At 33.7% G+C, this 16,464-nt stretch overlaps 1 protein-coding gene and 1 long non-coding RNA gene across 3 annotated transcripts; one reads left to right on the top strand and one right to left on the bottom strand.

Annotated features, from left to right (window-relative positions):
• Window positions 1–9,163: 9,163 nt before the first annotated feature.
• LOC130961856 (uncharacterized) lies at window positions 9,164–12,128 on the top strand. Of its 2 annotated transcripts, XR_009079644.1 has the most exons (6): window positions 9,164–9,742; window positions 9,833–9,955; window positions 10,071–10,176; window positions 10,340–10,419; window positions 11,646–11,707; window positions 11,954–12,128. It is a non-coding gene; the product is annotated as an uncharacterized LOC130961856 (long non-coding RNA). The 2 variants fall into 2 exon arrangements; XR_009079643.1 differs by lacking the exon at window positions 11,646–11,707.
• A 1,260-nt stretch (window positions 12,129–13,388) lies between these two features.
• On the bottom strand, window positions 13,389–16,101 carry LOC130962018 (cytochrome P450 83B1-like). The gene is made up of 2 exons (XM_057888101.1): window positions 15,163–16,101; window positions 13,389–14,252 (listed from the first exon to the last, which is right to left on the bottom strand). The coding sequence occupies exons 1-2, from the start codon at window positions 16,057–16,059 to the stop codon at window positions 13,641–13,643; spliced, it is 1,509 nt and encodes a 502-aa protein (XP_057744084.1). The 5' UTR covers window positions 16,060–16,101; the 3' UTR covers window positions 13,389–13,640.
• Between the last annotated feature and the right edge of the window lie 363 nt (window positions 16,102–16,464).

The following is a 16,464-nucleotide window of genomic DNA, read 5'->3' as shown; positions in this document are numbered from 1 at the left end:
TTTGGCCGTGACTAATTATGGTTATGAAAAGTTTTTTACTTGTACATTATTATTATTGTTGCTTTCTTGATTGAGTGTTTAGATATTTATAAGTTGGGAAAGTATGAGGAGACAATATTCTTATTGTACAATACATACATTGGGGTTTAATTGAAATTAAAATTAAATTATGGGTAATTAATTTATTTTGATTTCTTTTTAATTTGAAATTTGAAACAAATTAGGATTACCGTCAGTTATAAAATCAGAACAACGAACTCCCTCCTTCAAGACGGTGTGACCTCCATTCTCTCAATTAATCCGAGAATCTCGCCGCTTCAGCCCTCCGTCCGACACCACCGCCATCACCACCGGCGACTACCATCGCCTACCCCTTCTCTCTTCCCTCTCTTCTCTTTCTTCCCTCTTTCTCCATTTCTTCTCAATCCCCTGTACGCTACCCCTGGTCTCTGTGCAAAGCCCAATCCCGGCAAGAAACCCCAGTGCAACCCAGCAGCAGCTGAGCTCTGTGCCGTTGCAACACCGCCTCTGCTACCCCTCTCTTTTCATTCTTCCCCTTTCACCAACGCAGGTTCCATGCTTCATCCTTCCCGTGTTCTTTCGTTTATTTATTTTAACTAATTTTTAATTCTATTTTTAGTGTTTAGATTAGGCTTAGATTAATGGATTGATATTTTTTGGATTCCAAAATGTTTGATGGTTGATTTTTTTGGATTGATTGCTGCTTAAATTGAGTGTAAAATCTCTGTTTACATATTATGCACACCATATCCTCGATGAAATGCCTGAGTAAAACTTTTTTATACAATTTCTATGTTTGGCCAGCATTTGTCTTAAATTTTGTTATCTTTAGGCATTCCGTCGCAGTCGGCTTGCGTGTTCCTTGCGACGTCGGCATTCGCAAGTTAGAGGGATTACAAGTGGAGTCAGGCTTGAGACATCAGTCACGCCTCGGAAGAGCATAAATGGAGTTGAATTTCATTCAACCATTATGTGGTGTTCCATTGGCCGTCAGTAACGGAAATTCATCAAATTCACATAACAATGATCCCAACCATTGCGTAGAAGAGGGTGAGGAATCCAATAAGGTAAGCAATTTACGTAGAGGCATGCATAGCGGATGGTTATTTGTTTATGATTTTTATTCATTCCACTTAGTGAAAGTAGGGGGCTTTTTTTATGTTAAATGCTTCAGTAGATGCAACAGAAGCACTCCACATGCAACCACTTCTATGGTTTTATTAAATTCTTTTTATGATTATATGGATGAAGAATTCGCATGTGATAATTCAATGTCATGTATATTTGATATGTACAGAATTTGCGTGTGATAATGATTCTAAAGTTTCACTGGAACCGTATTAGTGAAGTATATAATATAAAATCTAGCTAATGGAGATGTGGTTATTTAGACTCTTTATAAAAATAATTATTAAATATTCAGGAGATATGAATTCATGGTTGACTAAATATTTATCCTGCATATTTAGATTAACTATATTTATATGATGAATAAACTAGATAGAGAATAAATTAAATGTCGCTCCGGTACATGATTAAATTAATCCGACCTTGCACGATTATTTAGTACATTACTATGCAAGTAGTTAATTGTTGTCATAGTTTTATGTTGTTTAGCAGGTGGTTCCTCTGGATGCCTCTCAAAATATGGAATTTTGGTGCTCCGGTTTGCCGGCATGAGCGCCAACAAGCTGGTAGCTGCATGTCTTTGTTAAGCTCATTCGGCAGCAGTTAGAATCTGTTGGAAATGGTTTCGAGTACCTTTAATATTTTTCTCCATGGATATAGGATTTCAATAGTTATTCATTTGTCAGCAATTGTAAATGAAGATTATATTTTTCAAAGACGCAAATGCCAAGTGTGATGCTTTTGTTGTTACCAGCGGGTGGCTTTATTCTCTAAAGATATAGGTATCCGGTGTGTTCGTAATTGTTGCAAGAAACTAGACTTGATTAATTTCAATGAACCAATTTAATCTAGATAAGTTCTTATGCTTTGTTGTATAAGGAGCTTGATTAATTTCATTCAGTGTGCAGCTAGTTGCTTTAGATAGTAATTACATGTTTATCTTTATTTAGATGTGTTGGATGTTCATTTATGTATGAAATCGGATGTTTTCTGTAACTATATACATGGATAGTTGTTTTCGGGTATTCAACCCTTGTAAACTGTAGCAGGTACTCAAAACAAATTATAGTATATTGGTTCAAGAACAGTGATAATGAAGTCAACACTTATCAGATTCAAGTAATGTCAGCTTGAAATACAAAAGAGATATCCTTGTACTAAGAAATACTATACTGGATGCTCGGTTCACCATGTATCTAGGTGGTTACTTTCATAAGAAAAATAGATGGTCATTTTTTACTCACTCATCAGTGTCATGCTTGAATTCCTTTACACCAACAGATTCACATAAGTTCACAAAAAAGAGATCCACCACAAAAATGTCATCCTAATGTGTCATAAATAAATTCCCAAGACTCTAACTAGTAAATAAGGTAAATATTCAAATCTTATCAAGTACGTTATCTTAAGTATGCTAATTTTTTCTTCCTTTGAACTTTCTCCCTTTTGGCAATCCTTCTGTACGTTATTTCAACGTCTTTGTGTTCGGAGCCGTGAATGGTGATCTCACTTCCTTTTTACCCATCTGATGTATAGCTTAGACTGTAGGAGAATGTATGATTGGATCGCCATGAATAAATACTCACTCAATAGGTTCTCTGCAATCCAAGTGAATCTTCTTTTCAGTTTATAATCAAGTAAGAAAAATTAAAACAACGTGAGACATAAAAATAGTATTCATTCTATCTGCTAATAAAAAAAATAGCAGCCCCATGTAGAGAAAGGAAATCTTCAGCAAGAATTTAACTGGATTTAGAGACCAAATCAACCAATTATAAACACAACAATCAGCAAGGTAAATAAGAATCACACAGCACAACAACATGTTATCACCAAATAACAATGGCTACAGCAAAAAATAACCACCACAAATGAATTAAAGTAACCATCCGTTTCAGTAAATGTCAGGACTGAATATCTAAGATTAGAACACTCTTTCAGCATCATATATACACTAGTTTACGTAGAAAACATAGAATCTTTTAGCATTACCTTTTAAAAAGGTGCTGACACTACAATCAAATCAAAATAGCAATCCCCATTATGAAAAATGACCATCTAATTGCCTGAAAAACTAACCATCTGACATGTAATTGATCTCACCATGTGTACATCGAGTTAGTAGCAAACACAAAAAAAATACATACATCTAATACCAATGCAACAACGATATATCAAATTATCCTCAAAGTAAAAAAAGAAAACTTACTTATAATTGATTGATTGATGCAATACCTAGTTCGCCTTGATCAGCATATATACATTTGATGTAATTGACGGAATCATGAATGTGACTCAGATTTCGGGCATAGTAGACTAACTAGAAACCAACCATAAATCGACACGTCAAATTCCACCTCAGTCAAGCAAGCTAGAACCTTTATAAAACTGAAAATCAGTCCGTATATTAAAAACCAACCATCCAAAAATATGCTAAAGTAATCATCTAATTAGATGCAACTACACATTGAAACTAAAACCATCAAACATCTACAAAAACAACTCCCTATACATGATCCGGTACAGTGAAATTACAACCACTGATTTTTTCACCATCAACAATCAAACACCTCAACAAAATTCATTGCATGTGAAACTATTAGCAACAGAAACAGTTATAAGCGCATAATAAAAAACAACCCACTAACCTCCGGTTGTTTGTTGACGACATTAGGCGTCTGGGGGCCGTAGCTACGACACCCGCAATGGAAAACATAGGCCAATGACACTATGCTCTGCTAAAGGCGGAAGCGGAGCGCGCCAAATGGTGAGCCGTGGGGTCTAGTACGGCGCTGCTGGAGTGTGAGCCCCTGAGGTCTGGTACAGCATTGATGAACAGTTGGCCGCGGTGTTTCGGACCGGCGTAGATGGAGGTAGAGCTGCGTTGTTCTTCTCGGCGCTATCGGAAGGTGCGTGGTTTCCGGTACGTCGCTAAGGGAGGGTGCGCTGTGGGTTCTCGGAACATGGGCTGAGGGAGGGTGCGTTGCCGGTGGCTGGTCGGCGCTGTCGGAAGACCTGTCGCAGAGGTCTAGTCGGGCCTTATGGAGATGTGGTAGTGGGATGGTCAGGGACCATGAGGATTGGATGCAAAAGGACTGCCGTTGGGGAACAACACAAGGGTAAAGGGGAAATTAAATTAGGGATTAGATAGAATTTTGAAATTAGGTTAAAAATGTGGGTTGATTTTTATGTTTAATTTATGTTGAACCAAACAAATAGTCCATTGTATGTATTGTAGAGATACCTTATTGTCTTCTTAACGAAACTCTTATAAGTTAGAAGTGCTATCCTTTGAGTTTTATACTTTTATTAGGATTGTAAAATGGACCAAATTTGTCGAGTCGATCCACCAAGCCTACTATAAATTAAAAACTATTTCAGCTGAAATTTTGAATTTGTGAAACAAAAATATCAAATTTATACCATCAAATCCACAGAGTTTGGGACGAGGCGGCCGGCCATTTGAGGCCAATTTTTTTTCTTTTCACAAAGGAAAAATAACTACTACAAAAAAATATATATTGATATTTATTAGTTTTTTAGAGTAGTTTTGATATTTGATACTTTCAATAACAAAATCGTGAAGTTCTGAATGCTAAAGCAAATAATATTCCTAAGTAGATGTGTTGGTTTGTTATAGATAATATTAAAATCGAATTTGAATCTTCTAAATTTTGATTGGTATGTGTGGCGGCTTTGCCATAATTCCTACCACTAGTAACAAAATCTTGAGACTCAAAATGTCAAAGCATATAATATTCTCAAACAGGTGAGTTGGGCTATGTTACACTATATACCCTAAAAGCTAGCCATACATTTGAATATATTTATAAACATTAATTTACACATAATTTTTATAACTAAATAATCAACCACAAACTTATTTTAATAGAATAATTAAATTTCTAATGGACAAATAACCAAAGTAGCTTATTTTAGTATAATAACTTTTTTTAATAAGATGTTAAATTGTATTTTTATATGCAATGGTTGATTCATAGTTGATTTTTGGTGTACATATATAGTTGTATTATATTATAAAAAAATTAAGAGAAAAAAATATTCCACTTTATCGAATAATAAAATAATATTTTGTATAGGAAAAAAACTTCACGATAAATTTTAAGTGTGACTAAATATTTTTGGCTAATTTTTTTTTATATTGGTTAAATATATGTGTAATACATTGATATTGGAAGATTAGGTATTTTTTTTATATGGTGTTTTATTTAAATTGGACGGTCCGATTTGTTTGAAGAAAAAAATAAACTACAAATCGGAGGGTCCGATTTGCTTCAAGAAGAAAATAAACACCAAATCGGAGGGTCCGATTTGTATTTTTTATTTTTTTTAATTTGTTAAAATGAAAATCGGACGGTCCGATTTCAACATTAAAATTTTTTTTATTTTCGAAATTACAAATCGGACCGTCCGATTAGAATTTGTAACTTTTTTTATTTTTTTTCCAAACTCAAAACGGAGGGTCCGTTTTCTGCTGACAACATATATATGAAAAACATCTCTCTTCTCCACAGTGTTGTAGATACATTCTCTTCTCCATATCAAAAATAAAAAGCGAATATTTTCATCCTAATAAACTACATATTTTAGGTTTGATTTTTACGTTTTCCTACAAAATTTAAAATATTTGGTAGTGATCTCTGTCATTGAGTTAAAACGATGCAAAAATTAATTAGCATTTAAAATTGGGTATGAAAAATTTTCCCGTGGTCCATACTCTAAATATTTCATGATTTCAACTATTTGTATGCAATGCTTTTCAATTGTAATTCTATCATCAATTATTCACATACATGAACACATATATCTCGTGGGTCACATACATGCATCATGATTCACTTATCATTACAAAAAAAAATGTAGATAGCTGCGGTTTTTTAAAACCACATCTAAAAGAAACATATTAGCGGTTGGCGCGGCAAAATATGGAAATGCTGCGATATTGACAGCATTTATGATTTAACGGTGATTTGGGCCCAAACACTGCACAAATGGAGGTTTAGCGGCGGTTTAGTTGGCAGGAGATCCATGTGCAACCAATTCAACCATATTTAGCTATGGTTTTAACCAAACTGTCGCTAATTAGGGACATTTTGGGACAGTTACACTTTAAACCGCCACTAAATTAAAAGCTGGCTTTTATCTCCGCTCCTGTAAAAATCAATAATCCAATCTGATTTTTCTATCTCGCGATTTTTTACACAACTTTTGAGACACAATAATAAAATTCGCAGTGTGTTTATTTTTTTAAGAAATCAGGATGAATGCAATATAACCGGAATAAGTTCATACGTAAATTCTTTAATATGGTGCTAATTTAATATTGCCTATAGTAAAATTAGAAATTTTGTTTAATTTGTCTTCACTATTTCATATTTACTAATATATCATGTGTCTGGTATATCAATTATTTATATTATATGCTATTAATAAAATAAACATTGTCCCCATTTAATTGTTAGTTTTTTTTTTTTACTAAAGATAGGGAGACTCGAATCCGCAACCTTCAAAGTGAGTATGAAGAGACTATGTCATTTAGAGTCAATCTCTGTGTAATTTTCAATAAACAAAAAGGATAAAAAAATTAATTGAACTCAATAAACAAAAAAGACAGGAAATTAATCAAATTCAATTACTATAAAATTTATGATCCATCTCACTTTGTGAAAATTATTATGTAAATTTCAGAATTTTTGAAAATTTTATTATAAATTAATTTTAAGTTTAATTATTTATTTATAACTTTAATTTCAGAAATTTTTTATTAAAGATAATTAAAGTAAGTTTTAATTAATTGAGTTTGAAATAAATTAAGATTCTTATTCAATTTTATAATTATTGAAGTATTTTCTATATTTAAATTATAAAGTTTAGTAATTATAAAATAATTAGAATTTTATATGATTTGGTTTAAATAATTGAGATTTTGAAATTTAATACTTTCATTTTTATAGACAAAGAAAATTAATTATATTATCTTTAATTTTAAATTAAAATACTTGATTAGAAGTCAATTAACAGATTGATAATTAAATAATATTTTAAAAATAATCTTAAAGGATTAAATTAGATTTTTAATTAATACTTTTGAGTTTAGAAAACTTCAAATTATTATGATGATCAAACATTGTTAAAAATATTAATTAGAAATTATTAATTTGATTTTGGCTTCAAATTATTTGTTTAATAATTTATGTTTTGTATGCAGAATTTTGATCATTGGGCATAAGCAACATAAAGCCCAATATGTTGAGAAAATATTCAACCTTTGGTACAAAAATATTTCAAGCTTTGTGGCTGAATTATTCTTTGATTAATTGGCCAGGAAAACTAATGAGAAGCCCAAAACCTTTTTATTGAGAGACCAACATCATCATGATCCGTTTTTGAAAAGAAAGAAAAAGGAAAGAAGAGTGGTTCGGTTATCTACTCTTTCTTTTGGTGGATTTCAAAGCTTAATTAAATTAAATGAATGCATAGGTAACAGGAAAGAGAAAATTCAAATTGATTTTATTGTTTTTAATGCCTCACACATTACTATTCATAGGAGAATGGAAGTGGGATTTAATTTGGTTTAATTCATTCATTGCTTCCAAAGTTTCCTTTTCTCTTATCTCTCTTGTTTTCGATTGTCACTTCTATCAGGGAAAGAATATGCTAGAAGCTATCAGAGAAAATCATAGAGAAGATAGGAAGAAGCAAGCGGCTAAGGTGATGAGGGCCCTTGCAAAAAGAAGATCCAAGGCATGGTGTGGCTGAGATTTTTTCCACTAAAGGCAAGATGTGGAGAAGGAGCTTCAAGATCTCCATGCCTAAAGTAGAAGCAATCCGTTTCGGTCAAAGAAGAAGATCTCTGAGTTGAAGCTCGTTTTCACTTTTGTTCATCCATCACAGAAGGTAGCTACAGAGGCTACATGGAGGAAGAAGCAAAAATGGAATAGAAGGAGCTGTCAAGGATCAAGAGTTCATCAAGGGTCAGAAATCTTTCTTGGGGATAAAGTCAAGATGGAAGGCTCAGATTGATGAAGTTTGATGAGAAGAGATGAGAGAGAGGTAAATACATGTTGATTTGCTTTCAGTTTTCCCTCTCACTTCTCTCTGTCTAAACCGGCCTTGGTGTTGAAGAAGAAGAAAGTGGCTTGGTTGAATTGGTTTCAGCCTTGGAAGCTTCCCTTTCTATAATAAGGGTGAACGGCCAAGGGTTGAAAAAAAAGGAGAGAAAGCACAGAGTTCTCATAGCTACCCTAAGCTAACAGAAGTTCTTCTCCTTTAATGTGTTTCATTTTTTTCCTTTTCTTTAGTTTTCTCTGTCTAAGTCTCATGGTGAAAAAGATAAACAGTGTGAGGTTTGTAAGAAAAAGCCAGTGGGAGAAAAAAGGTAGAGAGTGCAAAATTAAAGAAAAAGTCATAGATGTCTTAGAGGTCCTTTGTACATCTATATGTTGCGTATCATGATTCTGTGGGAATCCCTTTGCAAGTTGGGTTAGCACTTTACAATTGAAAACTTGGTAGGTGACCAAGTCAAGTTCAATTTTGGGGATAGATTATGGACTTGTCCCGGATAGGAAAGGGTAGTTCCTAGGGAAGAATTGGTGTCTGTAATCAGTGTGATTATAGTGAAATTCTGTCACTGTTGTAATGGAGACTAGATATAGGCTGCATTGCATGTAGTAGTTGAACCAGGATACTTCTGGATGTGATTCACTCTTTCTCTTCTACTCCTTTTTTGTTTCTTTTTGTGGGAGACAAAATTGAAAAATATCTCCTAACCGGTTACGAGACAAAAAGAAAATGTCTCTTGACAAGTTATGAGACAAAAAGCAGAAATATCTCCTGGAGCTATTTTAAAAGGCAAAAAGTAACATTCAAAAAAAAAGGGCTAAGATTTAACGCCCCTTCTCTTAGCCACTGATAACCATCAATACTCTATACCCCTAATTTTATTAAATATACCTAAACTACCCAAAAAAAACAAATTCCCAAATTAAATCTATTAGCCCCTAGCCACTACCGCCACACCCCCTTTCCCCAAAAGAAACATAGCTTCAGAATAAACTAAAAGAAAGAAAAAGATAAGGGAAATGGAAACACGGGAAGGAGGGGAGAGAGGGTGAGATCCGAGAAAGCAGAGAGAAAGAGAGGGAAGAGCGTCGGTGGAAGGGGGAAGACGCGCCGGAGCTGGTGGGCTGTTCCACCGCTCCTTGTCGCAGCTGAAGCCGTCGCCGCCACAGATGCGTCCACGCCGTCGTTTGTTGCCGTTAGAGGAAGATGAGCGCGAACCAGAGCCATGCAAGGGAGGAGCAAAGCGCGTGTAGGGGAGAAGCCACCGCTGCCACTGCTGAGGTCACCGTCATCGTCCTCACCGCAAGCCAGAGTCACCGTTATCCATGGTGGAGCCGAGGAGAGAGAGTCCGCGGGGAGAGGAAGGCTGTTCGCATTCTGCCGCCGCTGTTGGAAGGATGGCTGCCCTCGCCGATTTGCCCACCGCCGTTTATGCTTGCTGCTACGTTGCTGGAGCTCCACGCCGCTGCCGCTGCCACCAAAAACCGCCACTGAAGCCTAGGTCTGCTTGGTAAGCTCTAATCTTGCCTCAGATCTTCTTTTCTGTTAAGTTGGTTCTACCGTGAGTTGTTACTAGAGTTGTCTGCGTCATGTTATACAGTCACCACTGATGAAGCTCACCGGAGTTGCTCAAAGGTTACTACTGCTCTATTTGGTTCTGTTGGAAGCTGCACTGCTGTGGATGTGGTTGTCAAAAACTACCGCTGGAACCCCTGTCTTCTTGGTAAGCATTTTGTTTTCGAAACCCGTTAAAATCAGTGTTTTGTTATAATCTGTTAGAGATTCTGAGATATTGGTACCGTAAGTTTGAGTTTCGGTATTTACGCGTCGAAATTAAGGTTGTTGTTGAACCACCGGAGCTTCTGGTAGCCGCCATCACTAGAAGTAATTGTCAGAGCTGCCGCATGATCGGTTCAGAGGGTCGCTGCTGCTTTCTTTCTCGTGGTGAGATTATTTGGTTTTATTTCAATTTACCATAATATTCCATTACTAATTTTGTTCAAATTCCGCTCAATATCAATTTCGTGTTAAATTCCAATATATATGAGAAAAGTGTTGTTGCTGCGATTCTTCGTGCCACTGTTGATATTTTCTGAAAATAAACAAGGTTGCTGCGGCTGCTGTAAAATTGAGAATAAACAAAAGAGGAATTGATGCGTTTAACTACTGAGCTTTGACTAAATCGAGGTAGGGTTTTCTTAAAACTTATCTTATATTATAGAATTGTTATAAATAGATAATGAAGTGAAAAACATATTTCAGTGATTTTATTTGCCTTATGGATGTGGTTGTTTGTTGGACTGAATTACTGATTGTTTGAGTGGTGTGCAGTTATTGATGAGAATTTGGTTTGTAGAGTATTTAGTTGAATAGTATGAAAAAGTAGTTTTTTTCATGGTTTTGGAGATAATTTAATAATGTGAATGAATCGGCTCTGGAAATGATTTGAGATATAAAAAATGAATTGATTTTGAAAGCGGTTTGATTTTGAGTTAGTTTGATTTTATAAATGATTTAATATTGGAGCTGGTTTGACTTTGAAAAAGATTTATTATTCGAATTGGTTCTATTTGAAAATAATTTGTTATTAAAACTGGTCAAATTTTGGAAAATGGTTGAGAAAGAGTTTGAGAAATATTTGGATGGGACCCGAAAAGGGTGGCAAAGTCCGAGTTTTAGAGGAAATGCTGCCAAAATTTTATAAAATTAGAAGTTTCGTTTAAGGTAATTATTTAAAAAGATTTGGTTTTAAACATTATATGTTTTAAGATTGATTTATTTAGAAAATAAAGAATTATGTTTTGAATTGGGATTGTTGATGAATGGAATGGAAAGAAGGATGATGAGGATTGATTTTGAAATATGATTTCTTGAAATGAATTTAGAAATGAGATATAGATTGACGAATGATGATGATATTGAGAATGACTTAGATATTGATGAATGTTGAATGAATTATTCATATGGCTTGTGAATTTAAATTATCTGAGACACGAGTTTCCCTGGGTAGACGCAGTGGCTTGCCACCACTTGTTCCAGATTGAGACTCAATACTCTGTTGATCCTACGACGTAAGGGTGACCGGGCACTTATAAATTCCCGGGAATGATACCCTCATTGAGCGATTTGATATATATGAAAAAATGCTATGCATAGACTCATGGGGATACGCGTCGGGGGACAGTCCAATGGTTTAGCAAACCGGACTTGTCGGGTTAGCTATATAACTGATAGATGAGCTCATTAGCCATATGACAGACATACATCATATGCATTTGTACGCTTTGCTTAGGTTTTGTATTTGTTTTGGTTTGCCTAATTGTTAAACTGTTATTAGCTACTACCTGAGCTATTTGCTGTAACTGTTACCTAAACCTGTGTTTTCCTTGTCTGTTTTGCCTGTGTTTGTCCAGGTGTGCTACTTTAGAGAATGAGTTTTGGTGCTGAATTGATGATTGTGTTGATTGATTGTGTGGTTAGTTTCTGATTAAGATTTTCTTATAAGAAAAGAAAGGTTTTGGATTTCTAGATATTTAAATATTGATTTTCAAAAATGGTTTTTGGATGACAAGTTATTGGTTTTAAAAAGATTCAAAGGACGAACAATAATCACTGAGCTTAAAAATAGATTTCTCTTTAAATATCTTATTATAACAATTCTGAAACTCTGTGGTGAGACCATGTAGTTAGGTTCTCACCCCCTACAACTTTACTTTTTCAGGATACGGGCGACGAAGCTTCAGAAGAGTTATATTCGTTTTCGTCTATTCAACATAAATTTGTATTACCTCAGTTTTTATTTTTTCCTCGCCTTTATCTCTAGCAATTTTTTGTAAGAGGGATAGGAGTTGTATGATTTGTATGTATATATAATATGTATAAATTATTTGAGTAAGAAGTTTTGTACATGTATATGCTTGTTTTGTTTTATTTAAAAAGTATTCTCTTTCCGGTTTTCAAAAAGAACGGTGATACGATTTCGAGTCAGGGTCCTATTTTATTATTAAGTATATGAAGTCGTCATAATACTTCTTGCTATCAGAGTAGCGCAGCCAGAAGCGTGACATTCTGATAGTGAAGATGTTACATATTACATTAAAATAACTATTATTTTTATTTAGTAGCAACATCTTTCTTAAATATTTTTTATTTTATTTAAGAAATTATTACATATATATTCTTTGAGACAAAAAGATCTCATACAGAACTCCTTTCAATAAAAATGAAAAAGAAAATAGCATGTGTAATAATCTCACTATTCAAATAAATTTACTGGTGCTAACAAATTAAATTCTAAACGGCAGTTATACAAACGGATGCTAGAAACCATAAAAAACATGCTTTGACACATCTCAAAGGATGATAGAGCTGCACCAGCACCACTTAACAATTTAGTGGCGGTTAAAAACTACCACAAAATTCCTATGAAATTGCCATTATTTCTTGACAAACAACTCGGATATTCTAACTTTTGAAAATTTTCGCCTACAGTGAAACAAGACCTGCATATCTTCATCAGATCCTATTACAAATGTTTCGTACTTCACATCGGTTGATACAACAGTAATAGGAATCTTGTAGAATAATTTTCTTACCCACTTTGTCCTGCACACCCCCAACTTCTGTAATATGCTGTTTTTTATATTGGCCAAGGTACTCGACGGCCGAATAAAAAGGCTAAGCGGTTTTCGATCCGTAAATTTAACACCATGCCTTTTGCTTTTCTGAATTTTTTTCAGAGCAATGCATTAGAGTTAGGAAATTCTGCTCACCATACATTTGTAAAAAATAGCACTCCACTACTACCTCATTACCTTATAGGGGTATATATAGACAAGAGCGATATGCATACAGCACACATAAACTGCTACTACCTATACCGGTTTATTACAAAATCTATTCGTTCAGAAACTGCTGCTGCCTATAGCGATTTCTGTTTGCACGCTGTTACACGTATACCGTGGCTGTTAGTAGCAGTTTACATATTCCTCTAATTTGTTACTACCAGTAGTAGTTTCTATAGAATAGGTAAATATTGTAATTGCGTCTTCTGTTTTACAAAGTTGCAATCTAGTAAAATATTTTTCTAAACATTTTATTTAAGTGAATTACCCTATTTTTTGAGACAAAAAGAGGTTATACAAAACTCCTTTCAATAAAAATAAAAAAGAAAATATATAGCATGTGTAATAATTTCACTATTCAAATAAATTTACTGGTGCAAACAAATTAAACTCTAAACGATAGTTATACAAACGGTTGCTAGAAACCATAAAAAAACATGCTTTGACACATCTCAAAGGATGATAGAGCTCCACCAGCACCACTAAACAATTTAGTGACAGTTAAAAACTGCCACAAAACCCGTATGAAATTGCCATTATCTCTTGCTTTGTAGTGAGATATCATTAGTCCTTCTTAGTTTTGGCAATAAGGTAAAGAGGATTCTTCTTATGTTGAGCCAACCCAGGCAAAGTTTCAACATCAATATCTTCATTTTTAACCCCTTCTGGAAGTTCCCAATCAAAGGAATAAAGAAGATTAGCAAGGATAAGGTCAAGTGATGCAAGTGCCATATGCATACCTGGACAAATTCTACGACCTGCACCAAATGGAATTAGCTCAAAATCTTGACCCTTAAAATCAATTGAACTTCCCAAGAATCTTTCAGGATAAAACTCTTCTGGATTTTCCCATGCTTCAGAGTCTCTATGAATAGTCCATGCATTTATGTAAACTATAGTCTTAGCTGGAATTTTGTAGCCATCTATAATGCACTTTTCATTTGTTTCTTTTGGCATAAGTAATGGTCCTGGTAGGTATAATCTTAATGTTTCTTTCATTACAGCTTTGAAATAGCTACACTTTTGAATATCTTCTTCTTCTAAGAAATCCTTTTGACCTCCAAAGTTTCTAACTTCTTTTTGAACTTTCTTCATTACTCTTGGAGTTTTTATTAGTGCCGTCATAGCCCAAACTGCAGTGGCTGCAGTTGTATCAGTTGCTGCTACAAGTATGTCCTATATAAAAAACATAATAAAGAAAAGCATTTTTAAGTCAATTTTTATTTTGTTAATAAATGAATCCATGGAACATGGCCTCAATAATTTTTTTTTACATTTATCTTGTATTTGAGTCAATTCTCTGTTTTTCTTTTCCCAATATACTATTGTATGGTTGGTCAGAGTGATAATACAAAAACAACTCATCTAAAAGTTTTAGGTCTAATCTAATAACAAAAATGAAAAAAAATTATAGGGGTGAGCACGGGTCGGTTTGGTTTGGATTTATAGTAAAATTAGAATTGAACCGATCAACATGTAATTGGTTCGGTTCGGATAATTGGGTACCCAATGACTTTGAAATTCATAAAAAAAAAAACAAATTTTTATCTTAAAAATTTAACAAGTACAATAAACATGTAACATCAATAGAAATAATCCAAACATGTTAAACACCAAATACATTAAAAGCTATAAACTTATTAAAATCTAAACATATTAATAACGAATAATCATTCTCTAATGAATAAGCTTTATATATATTTTTTATTTTTTATTTAATTAATATATGATCGGATTCGCGGGTTGATTCAGGTTCTGCACCCCAAAATCGATACCCGAACCAATCACTAACAAAAGTCATCAGTTTGGTTCGGGTTAGACCCAATTATCCGTTGAGTTCAAAACTAATTTAATTGGTTCGGTTCGGTTCGAACGGGTAATCGGGTATCCGCTACCTGTGCTTACCCTAAAAAATTACCAAGATATACTATTAAAAAAATTTGTTGAATATAATAAAATTAAATTAATGCAAGTCATCATACGATGCTCGAATAACCATTGAAGAAGAATATATTTTTTCTTTTAGAAATATCTATGCAATAATCTATATAAATAAAAAAATAATGTAAAGAAAAAGAGTACCAACCATTAATATTGCTTTGATGTGATCATAAGTGAGATCAAAGGAAAACGAACGTTGTTTCTTCAATTGAAGCAAGACATCAACAATATCCCCTTCCTCTGAAGTGTCTTTATTAGGATCTATGTGTTCATCAATAACTTCTTGGTAGAACTCATCCAACTCCTTGAAAATTCTATCAAGACGGACATGAAGTCCTTTGAGTCTATCAATCCAACCCAAGAAAGGTATATAATCCGAAACAAAGAGAGTAATCATCATGGCTTGGAAATCATTGAACAAACTATGGAACTTACTCCTTTCAACTCCTTCATCTTCATACCTTCTCCCAAAGGCAATCCTACATATAAGAGTGCTTGATAGAGTCATCAATAACTCACTCAAATTTGTCACTGTTTTTGATGAAGCATGGCTTGATATTTTCTTGATCAATTGCTTCACCTCAAATTCTCTTATTGAGGAAAAGCTTGAGACACGCTTAGCACTAAGGAGATGAGAAACACATGTTTTTCTAATCTCTCTCCAATAATCATTATATTGGGAGAAGAATATCTCCAATCCATTGTAGGACAATTTTTGCTGACTAATTAAGATTGGTCTTCCCGCAAATTTACGGTCATGAATTTTCAATGCTTCTTTGGCTAACTTAGGTGATGAAATAATAATTGCTTTCCTTAGACCTAATTGAAGAGAGAATATAGGACCATATTTTTTTGAGAGTTCAAATAGTTGAAGATAAAGGGAAGTAGTATCTAATTGGTGAAGATTTCCAATTATTGGAAGCCCTCTAGGACCTGGTGGAAAGTTTTTTTTCTTATTAAGTGTTGTTTGTTTTTGAAAAAAGAAGAAAAACAAGAGCAAAGGAAGAGTTAGGAACAGAAGTAAGATAAGTGGTGACACCATTTTGGCCCGTGAATAATTACATAGTCATGAAAAGTTTTTGACTTATATATTGATGCTTTCTTTTCTTGTCCGAGTGTTTAGATATTTATAGGTTGGAACTTGGAAGTACTATTATTTGAATTTTACCAAGGATTGTGAAAAACTGAAATGTTTAGTAATAAAAAAAATTAGTCAAAAAATAATTCGAATTTATTTTATTTAACCTTCATTAATTTTAATGACAATTAATAAATATTAAATAAAATAAATTTTAATTTTTTTATCTTTTTAATATTACTATTATAAAAAATAGGTCGAATTTATCGAATTGATCTGTCAAATTCATCATAAAAAATAGGTTTAGTTGAAATTTTAACTCTATTAAACCATAAAAAATTTTAAAATTAATTATACTACCAAATTTAT

The sequence above is a fragment of the Arachis stenosperma genome, chromosome 2 (genome assembly GCF_014773155.1).
Source record: "Arachis stenosperma cultivar V10309 chromosome 2, arast.V10309.gnm1.PFL2, whole genome shotgun sequence".
Taxonomy (NCBI): Eukaryota; Viridiplantae; Streptophyta; class Magnoliopsida; order Fabales; family Fabaceae; genus Arachis; species Arachis stenosperma.
Note: the sequence above shows the minus strand (reverse complement) of the source record. Positions and strands in the feature narration are given on the sequence as shown.

Bases quoted from the DNA above. Each gene is read 5' to 3' on its own strand.
- LOC130962018 (XM_057888101.1), bottom strand. From the start codon at position 16,059: ATGGTGTCACCACTTATCTTACTTCTGTTCCTAACTCTTCCTTTGCTC. The intron at 14,253-15,162 runs GTTGGTACTCTT...TTTTTTATATAG, and splicing joins ACATCAAAGCAATATTAATG to GACATACTTGTAGCAGCAAC.